The following is a 9,961-nucleotide window of genomic DNA, read 5'->3' as shown; positions in this document are numbered from 1 at the left end:
TTCCTATACTAAAAATAATTCCCCCAATTTCTATCAATATTATTATCCAAAGATTCCCTTTGATTTACCCTTATTCCCGTTCCTGTTCTCAATTTTTGAAACTCAATCTTTGTTCAACTAAAACCAAATCAACAACCCCTTTAATATCGTTGTGTCATGTTCTCCTTTCTTCAAAGGTCATTTATAAATCGCAACCAAAACATCTTTCACATTTCACACTAAAGATTTTCATAATCAACATCCCGCCGCATCGCGCGGGGTGGCGACAACTCGTTTCTTTACATTTAGAAAAAAGACAATTTATTAAATCGTATATGTAAAAAAAACTACTTTAATGTTTCTTCGGCTCTTGTTGCTTGAGCTTTGTTATTTCGGTCTAAAATACATATGAAGTGTTGGTCTGTGTGTTCTCAATGCTTCATGCTTGTTTAACCGGACTCCCTCTTTTGCTTAAATGGTAGGTCTCCTTATGAACTATTATTTGGATTTAAACCTTCTCTTATTCATTTGAGAGTTTTTGGTTGCTTGTGTCTCCATACTATCTTAAATAATTCAGATAAATTTGAAAAAAGAGCTAAAAATGTTTTTTCATGGGTTATTCAAATTAAAGATAGTACAACATTGATTTTTTTTTTTAGAATAAAAATTAAGGTAATCATTTAGTTTTTTTATTTTTGAACCAAACCGATTCAACCAGGGTTGAGAGCACTAGTTCTCAAAATGATTAATCAAACCTATCTAAGGGTGTACCTAACAGTCCAAATGTTGTAAGGAGATGTACTAGAACTTCCATTGTTCCTATAAAAACTTGAGGATTATGTCATAGAGGATAAAGTCATATATGGATATGATAGAATGGTCAACTATGCTAATTTGCCAATTGAAAATATTTGTTTTGTATTACATATTAATAAGATTGTTGAACCAAGAAATTGCCAAGAAGCATTAAAAAATGTAAATATAAAAAATGCTATGATGAAAAAATATTTGTTTTGCATTAAATATTAATAAGACTAGGGGTTTTCGAGCATTTGCGCGTTGCGCGACGTTAGATGTTAGTTTCAGTTAGTTACGCCGATCGACAAAGGTCACAATGACGAAATAAATCATAATAGGGGTGATCGTTAGGAAATAAAGGGTATTACCTAGGACATCCTGCGAAATATTGTAATCAACTTGGTGCTGGTCCATGATGTTAATAACTAAGTTGCATGATGTTAATAACTAAGTTGCATTTACTTATCATGCTGCTCCTAATGGATGCAGCCAACAAAAAATGGTATAGCCATGCATACATGTTAAGTGTCATCAACATACAACCACCAGTTTCTTGTTTTACAAGGTTGGTGTATTACGTTGTTTGTAAGCAATTGACATATTTAGTGCAAAAAGAATCAGCTGACCACGTGTTGCCCCTGACTGCTGTTCCGCCTAGGTTTCTTATTGTATTAAGCTAGATTGCATCATGCCATTATCTATACAAAAGGAGTTAGCTGTTGACTGCTATCCCACCAGTGGTTCTTTTTATTGGTGGACAAAAGATAAAACTACTGTTAACTGGGTGTTAGTTGGTGAGGCTGCGTTTCCCAGGCCTTTTCAATGTTGGATCTGAGTCTGCAAGTGAAAGTTTGTTTAATGTGAGTATACATGGTGTGTGTATGTGTAAATATTTTGGCTGGCTTGGCTTACCATCGAATTCCAGTTGACGTTTCGCTCCAGTTGCAGTGTTTCCTTTTTGACCTAGCGTGGTTGGAGCGGGTGTCTTTGTTGCATCAGCGACACTGGAGGAGGTTGCCTCAATGTTTTCTACAGCTGGATATGAAGCTTTGTTGACGATGCATTTTAGTGTACGCATCCTCTTGTCGTGTTGCAATTGAATGCTCATCAATGCTTCTTTGGCCATGAGTGAGTACCGGGTATTGATGGGGTCTTCTTTTTCGGCTAATTCTTCACATGTCATTCCTAATAGTTGCCTGACGGCGTGGTCGAAAATTACTGCCTTGATTCTTTCGGTGTTGTCAGATAGTGTAACGATGATTCGATACCTGTATAAATACGTGTTAGTGTGTTCAAATATAATATTTTGAAGAAAGGGCTTAAATGGTGTGTTGCTTACATGGTGTTTGCTTTCACTTGCATGCCATCTCTTGTACAGAACCATTAGGTGTTGACTTGTAATACTGACTGATTACATATAGGACATGCTGTGTATGACCATCCTTTGGTCGTTTCAATTTCTATAATTTCAGCTTTGATATTGAATGTCCTCCCCTATAGTTAAATCTGCTTTAAAATTTGGTCTGGTGAATTGTTGTTTGTAGATTTTATACGTACCTTTATCTCGGTGGTCTGAAGTTGGAGTAGATCAGCTATTGGTACATAGTTATCGGGCATGATTTGTAGTGCTGGATGATGTGGTTCCTGGTTTTGCCACCTATGTCAAAAGAAGTTGTTAATAGCGGAAAAACTTTTGTGGTTATGAAGATGTTATATGGCGGCGTTACATTTCTTTCAATAGCTCAGCTTCCAAATGATGAGGGTTCACGAAGACGTAAGTTGCGTTAGTTGACTGCAGCTGAAGACCTGTTTCAGTGAATACAACATGTATCATCAGATTATGTGTTAATTTTATTTCCCTGGCCATTTAAGTTTATTGTAAAGAGAACTGAGTTAAACCTTGTAGCAACATTCACTTGCATAATCAGCAAAGGACACATAAAACAAATAACAAATTCAGGTATTGCGAAATAAAAGCAACACAACGAACTACACCTGAATAAAACAGTTAAAAAACTGACCAAAAAACAAATGATAGAACTGAAAGAGAAGAAACAAACATGAACACGCAATTGACGAATCCAAATAACAGCCTATATAACCATCTGAATCGATCAATTAATATCTAATTGAAATGAATGGTAGCACACGGTTGTGTTACAAGCACGTTAATAGTTAATTAAACAATGATACAATCTGAGCACACATGATACGGGATCCACATAACACACATTGGACATCTTTCTGAGCTATAATTTAGCTAAAAATAGAAAAGATACGTGAATATCTACCTAACAATATTATTTTAACTACATAACCAGCAAGATCTGCTGCAGTACGGTACCGGTTTGGTACCGGTACCCGGTACCAAATGCTCATCCCTAAATCTGCCCACGCGATACGGTGAGAAGTCGGTCGGTATCGTTTCGGTTCGTTATGTAGGGAAATTCGGTCCGTACTATTTTCGATTTGTTACGGTATCGGTGTGGTAACAACATTCGGCTTAAAGTCATGATATTCTAAAAGAACGTGTTCTACATTGGAAACCATGAAAACTAATACCGTTACGGTTCCAGTTCCGATAATTAAGACAAATTATATTGTTTGCTTGTGATCAAGTGGCAACCATATCTTATTATTATAAGAAATAAGAGATTCTAAAATAACGTTGAAAGATAAGTTGAGTGTTTAAACAATTAAACAAATAGATTTTAAACATAATATAGAAGGAACTTGACAGAAAAGAAAAGTGTAATGGAAACGATGAGGGCTAGGGAACTTGCTTAGGAGCGCTGAGAAAAAAATATTAAACACAATCGCGTTTTCGGCTTTATAAAAAAATAATGAACTCGGGTTATGAGAGGAAAATTAAATCAAATAAAACTAAATGGTTTAACTCAGTAACTTCTGTTATCTATGGGAGACAGTTGACCTTTGACCCGTTAGCCCGGTTCTTTGTGAGCTACCAGCATTCCACCAGTGTTATAACATGCTGTAAGTGTAAACAACACTCGACGACGACGACGGTGTTTTGATCACTATGGTGGCGGTAGTCTTTGGTGGCACAAACTGCCCAGGTCAACCTCTATTTACAAACATTCCTGTTGCTGATTTCAAAACGAAAGATTCCCGAGAGAATTATATTATTTTTTTAGATTAACATAGTCATATTTATTTAAAAAATGTCATGATACTGACCTAATGATACAGTTATTTCAACTTTTATAATATAGGTAGGTAGATTAACACATCAAGTTATTAACACCGTCAAAGCCACCGCCACCGTGACGGTGCTAGCGCTACCGTACCATCGCCTCTACTCTGTTGGCGAAAGTGTTTTTCGTATTCATACCTACATCACCTAGGTAATGATGTTATTTATCGGAACATCGATCAGCAAACGGCGTTTTCCGTTGTCGTAAATCGTGATGACCGCCTTATAACAAAGTTGGATAAAATAGAGGGAAATCCTTCCGGATTTATTAGGCTGCCAACACCAAAACCAAGACCGGAGTCGATGCCAAAGTAAATGGTGGCAACAAAAGGCAGGGGAGGGGAGTATTTGTGCAGAGGCGTAATTACCTGAAACCCCCCAAAAAGTCTGCAGCAGGCCCGAAATCTCAGCAAAAAACTTCTGCTGTCAACTCTCAGGTTCAAACGCATAACGGATTTGTTGTTCTTGACTTTCAGGCGAGCCTTTTGAGTGGGAATCTTGTCAAAGAACCTGCTGATCTATACCCGCAAGATTCTTTCAATGCTGAAGCTTTTGAGTGCACTATGTAGGAAGTTGCTTTTGACCGAGGACGTGTTCTTCCGGACTGGAGTCAATTTAATCCCCAAGAATCGATGAACCGTCATCACGATGTAGACTATGGTATATCGAATGGTCAAAAGAAACGGATCTTAGACTCTCTGCTAGGCGAAAGCCATGCCGTTAAAGCAAGTTATCAACAAATTGGGTCCAAGGAGAACACGACTTTTTTTGGGATAGGTGTACCGAACTCGGTAATTCATCACTCAAATGGCGAAAGCGGGTAAGTATTTCGATCCCGTAGTTTGCAAGGCCCCAAAAAACAAAAAGTAATTTTATGATTGATCCTCTCGTCCTAATTTTTCTTATTTTTCGGTTGCTTTGGGTATCAATCTTTCAGCATATACAACAAAACACAATAGAAATTATCAACAGAAACTACATATACTAAAAGAAAGAAAAGAATGTACCTGCATAAGAGAAGAAGAGACACACTCGGAAATCTTGAAACACCAACACCTGCACATCAATTTAAACACAATAAACCACAGAACCCCCAAATCTACAAGAATAACTTCACAATAAACCACAAAACCCCCAAATCGACAAGAATAACTTCAGATTAAAAACAACAAACACCCAATGGCACCATACGACAAGAACAATTAACCAACCTGAGAAGATGAGAAGCAGATTAGCAAAAGAAATGGAAGAAGATACCATGCAATCAACACTGGTATAAGTAAATCAAACATTTTTCCGTGTAATTAGACACCAGGCCTCAGTTGAAATGTACAAGGGAAGCATTAAAAAAACCTGTGGGGGGAAAATTAGGGCTTGACAACAGAGGGTCGAACCCCGGAGACTGATGAGCTGAAACAAACACACTACCACTTTACCACACAAACAAATATGTCCAGATATCAAAAGAATCTTATATAAACACTTAAAAACAGGAAAAGGAGAAAAAAAGGAATAAATAATGTGCCACAACATGTCTAAAAATACTGTTCCCAAATGTATAGATTTAAGAGATTTATTATTATAATATAATTATAATTATAATTATAATTGTTGAACCAAGAAATTGCCAAGAAGCATTAAAAGATGTAAATTTAAAAAAATGCTATGATGAAAAAATAAGTGATTTGCTTAAAAATGAAACCTGTGATGTTGTTGAGTTATAATTGATAGAAAACCCCGTTGGGAGTAAGTGGGTTTTTAAATTCAAGTATTGGTCAACATGTGAAATTGAAAGCTATAAGACTAAATTAGTTTTTTTAACGACAAAACTTCTATATAAAATATAGAAACCGGGCCACCAAGAAGGTGAAACCCGAAATTACAACATTACATCACGAATGTTAAACTCTTTCCACCTATTCCATACGAGATTACATAAATTCGATCTACTAGACACCAAAAGAAAGGACTCTTCTTTAATGACTTCGGTCGTTCGAATAAAATGAACATTCTGTTCCTTGAAGATCTTCTTGTTTCTCGCCTTCCATATCTCCCAAGTTGCCACTTGCATAATTGCCCCTATGAATTTTTTCCAGCGATTCGACCCATTCATCCCCAAAGCCACGCCAGGAATTTGTTGAAACGAAGAGACTTGTACCGGAAAGGGAATCTTTAACCATATGAATATCTCCCACCAAACTGACTTAGCGAAAAAACAATCCCAAAGAAGATGGATAGTGGACCCTTCGCACGTGCCACATCTAGGACAAAGGGTATCCCCTACCAAGATACCCCTTTGCGTAAGACTTTCTTTTGAAGCGATACGGTTAATCGGCACCCTCCAACAAAATATATCAATTTTAGGAGTTATCCATTTGTTCTAAAGAGGCCATTCGACCTCATTTTGGTAGCCCACGGCTTGAATTTTTGTCCGAACAGCAGCCACTGAAAGACGAGAGTCCTCGGACCCTTTCCACACCCAACCGTCCCTTTTATTAGTGCATATAAACCCCGACAAAAGCTGTTGCAGATCGCAAACTTGCTGCAGCTCCTGAGCCATTACAGGCTCACGAACCCACTGCAAAACCCACTGACCCGGGCTGCCCTACTGAAAATACTCACTTACTGTTGTGTTTTTGTTGTTTGCCAACCTAAAAAGGTCTTTAAAGCAATCTTTAAGCGGTCCGGTACCGATCCAGAAGTCAACCCAGAACTGAGTAGAGATTCTGTTACCAATTACACTTTTGAGATTGGCTGCCAATGACAAGTTGCTCCTTGAAAATTCTTTCTCCACCATACCAATATCCTTCCAAATCCCAGCAAAACGTTTGTTAAAAGGAATGGATTGGAAACATTTTTTTTTTAGTGTGAATCGCTCGAATAACTTCCACCCAAAGAGCCGGGTTGTCGAGTTTGAATTTCCACCACCATTTATGTAACACCCCAAAAACGAAAAACGCGATAATTGACAATAAAATATCATAAAATTTAAGTGAATGGTAATATGATGCTTAACATGATGGTTTTTAGGTTTATGTTTATAAATACATCAAAACTAAAAGGGGGTAACATGTAAATGTACAAGTAGTAAGGGTTAATTAAGTGGGAAAACCCAAATACAACCTCTGTACGTGCGTTGGGGTCGAGCTAGGGCAGGAGGAAACAAGGGTCTTCCTTGTTCTTGCAAAAACTCATCAATTGGCAAGGAGAAACCAAGATTTGTCTATTGCATGTTCTAAAAATCCAGCCATCTAAGCATATCTAGTAGATTGGCGTGAAGGAAGAAGGCTCAAGTGCTAAGAAAACGGAAGGTTCACAAGATCGAGGTATGTTCCGTTACATACAAAAGTTTACATATAGATATTAATACTTGTGTTGGGCAATTTTCATTATAGTGTCATACTATGTTGTAGTAATTATGGTGCTAGTAGATAATGATAAATCCCTTGTGGATTGTTAAAGCTAATAAGGAAATATGCTATGCTATGCTAGTCGACCGGTTCATGTAACCGGGTCGAAGAAGAATATGAGATCACCCGCCTACGGTGGGTGGTCATGTAAGCGAGAAGATTTGAGGTATGAAGCTCAACCCGCTATGCGGGGGAAATGTTAAGCTTATGATGAACGCAATCCAATCCGTTGATATCGGGTTGTGATATGTATGCTCGAATCTCTTCTTGAGGTTACAAGTTACCCATTTAATGGGTAAGTCGAATGCTTAATGATAGTAACGATATTGGAGAAAAGCGAAAAGTAAATGGTATTGTAAGTGTAATGCGTAATGAAGCTAACTTTTAAATTTTATTGTATGTAGGTAAATCCTCGACTTAGGCGTAAGGATGGCTTGGAATGTGCACACTTGGATTACGCCTACCACACGCTTCCGTTAATAAGACTTTGTTTTGAATGGGTCAATTGTGGTGTTTTGTACTTAACCTTAACTCGTATATGGTACTTATCGTTGGAAAATTTTTAGTAGTAATAGTCGTGTTGTGTTCTATGAAGTCTTTTGTTTTTATAAGTTTCGTCATAACTATTAAACTTGGAAGTTTGGTTTGTAAAACAGGTTGTTGTGGTTTGAAACGAATAGGTCATGACGAAATTTTCAAAAATTTTCTTAACTTATGTTATACGTCGAAATTAGTGAATATGGGGCGTAACAAGTTGGTATCAGAGCCTAGGTTTGAGGGATTCGAACTGGAAGTAACCGCGTTTGAACTCAAACCAGTGGCTCGCTCGAAAGTGTGCTCGTTCCAAGACCGTCAACGAGGTAAAATTTAAGTTTTCGATAAGCGCAAGCATGTATAGTAAGTTTATAATGCGGACAATGAAGATAAGTATCTTTAAATGTAATGCGGGGAAATAAAACGGGGGATTCCAAGGACCGAATAGTTGAAATTGGCCCGGAAAAACGGTTAGAAATTACTTGTAAAAGCTGCAGCGAAGTGAATAAAAGGAAGCCCGTCGCCGACGGGCATCAAGCCGTCGCCGACGCCCCTATGTTGGCCGACGGGCAAATTACCTGCTTACGGACAAGTGTGGCCGACGCCCATTTTGGGGACCCGTCGCCGACGGGTGCCTTGCCGTCGCCGACGGCGTATAAAATGTCAAAACGCTGAAATTATTTTGTTATTCGGGTATTGTGTTACAGGGTTGTCCGAAAGCCTATTTCATGGCTACGTTGTGTCCATATAAGGTCTAATAAGTGTATGTAATCATAATTAGCGACTAACAACGAGATTGAAATTCGTAAGAATCAAAAGAAATGAAGCGAATGATCTGAAATGAATTAAGTGAATGATGATTTATGAGTAATGATAGAAGGAAAGTTGGTAATTTATATTTAACGAGAAGCATGATATTGTGTAGATGGCTGATACAAGAAACGTTAATGACGACGATGATACTGCCCGTCAAGAAGCAATGTATAATAAAGTCACGGAAGTGGCAGAAGGGGTTATGCAAGCTAATCTCCCACGATTAGCTCAAGAAGTAGAAAGTCGAGTGTTGGGAGTTGTGGATGCCATGATGACTAGCAAGATTGAAGAACTGAAAGAACTGTTAGATGGATCTAGAAACAAAAACAAAGAACGAAGGTGCACGTATAAAGACTTCATGGCGTGCAAGCCCGCAACGTATGATGGTAAAATCGACCCGATTGCACGCCAAAGATGGATTTCAAATATAGAAGCTGTATTTATTCGAAGTCGTTGTGATAATGAAGATAAGGTGATGTTTGCTACCGGCCAACTCACTTTTCAAGCAAAAGATTGGTGGGATGCACACAGTAAGGAGATAGGGGAGGATCGACTCCAAGTGATGACTTGGCAAGAATTTAAGGAGCCCTTCATGAGATATCATTGCCCACAGTCCGCTATTGATAAGATCCAAGAGGACTTCTTGCGCCTCCGACAGAAGAACGAGTCGATAAATGAAATATCAAATACTTTCATGGATAAGATGAAGTTCTGTGGGGATTTTGTGAAGACCGAAAGAATGAAGATCAACCGTTTTTACGGGGTTCTAAAGGCGGAATTTAGGGAGTTTATTACTCCCTCGAAATGTGAGACTCTTGATGAGCTCATAAATCTGGCACGGGATAGAGAAATCGAAATCAAGAGACAAGAAGAGCGTGGGGAAAAGAGATCAGCCGAGAAGGGGGCAAGCTCGAGTCCATCCAAAAAGGGGAGGTATCAAGATCAAGGAAGGAAAGACAAGTCGAAAGGTGGTATCACTCCTTGTAAAACTTGTGGAAAGCTTCATACGGGGGAGTGTTTGTTAGGCAAGAAGGGGTGCTACAGGTGCGGTAAGGAGGGACATTCGTCTTTTCAATGTCCAGATAACACAAAGACTTGTTTCAATTGTTTTGAAAAGGGGCATATAAAAACGGAATGTCCAAAACTCCAACAAGGATCGAAGAAGGAGGGAAAGAACGAAGAAAGCTCTAAGGCGAAAGGGAGGATGTTTCAA

General features: G+C 38.4%; 1 protein-coding gene and 1 long non-coding RNA gene across 3 annotated transcripts; one reads left to right on the top strand and one right to left on the bottom strand.

Moving 5' to 3' along the window:
- Positions 1–1,212: 1,212 nt before the first annotated feature.
- LOC110895240 lies at positions 1,213–5,439 on the bottom strand. 2 transcript variants are annotated; one of them, XR_002566991.2, is made up of 8 exons: positions 5,345–5,437; positions 5,203–5,261; positions 4,999–5,047; positions 2,505–2,583; positions 2,335–2,434; positions 2,117–2,271; positions 1,690–2,045; positions 1,213–1,614 (listed from the first exon to the last, which is right to left on the bottom strand). XR_002566991.2 is itself a non-coding variant. In XM_022142518.2 (7 exons), exons 1-5 carry the CDS (start codon positions 5,281–5,283, stop codon positions 2,161–2,163), a joined length of 420 nt encoding a protein of 139 aa, XP_021998210.1. In that variant the 5' UTR covers positions 5,284–5,439; the 3' UTR covers positions 1,213–1,614; positions 1,690–2,045; positions 2,117–2,160. The 2 variants fall into 2 exon arrangements, 1 of the variants encoding a protein (XP_021998210.1); XM_022142518.2 differs by having other exon boundaries at positions 5,203–5,439.
- Positions 5,440–7,045: 1,606 nt separating this feature from the next.
- On the top strand, positions 7,046–7,989 carry LOC110896808. Its single transcript, XR_002568181.2, has 2 exons — positions 7,046–7,317; positions 7,806–7,989. It is a non-coding gene; the product is annotated as an uncharacterized LOC110896808 (long non-coding RNA).
- The last annotated feature ends 1,972 nt before the right edge of the window (positions 7,990–9,961 follow it).

Source organism: Helianthus annuus, chromosome 12, assembly GCF_002127325.2.
Source record: "Helianthus annuus cultivar XRQ/B chromosome 12, HanXRQr2.0-SUNRISE, whole genome shotgun sequence".
Lineage (NCBI taxonomy): Eukaryota > Viridiplantae > Streptophyta > Magnoliopsida > Asterales > Asteraceae > Helianthus > Helianthus annuus.
Note: the sequence above shows the minus strand (reverse complement) of the source record. Positions and strands in the feature narration are given on the sequence as shown.

Bases quoted from the DNA above. Each gene is read 5' to 3' on its own strand.
- LOC110895240 (XM_022142518.2), bottom strand. From the start codon at position 5,283: ATGTTTGATTTACTTATACCAGTGTTGATTGCATGGTATCTTCTTCCA. The intron at 5,048-5,202 runs GTTGGTTAATTG...ATTGATGTGCAG, and splicing joins TCTGCTTCTCATCTTCTCAG to GTGTTGGTGTTTCAAGATTT. The intron at 2,272-2,334 runs GTACGTATAAAA...ATTTAACTATAG, and splicing joins TTCAGACCACCGAGATAAAG to GGGAGGACATTCAATATCAA.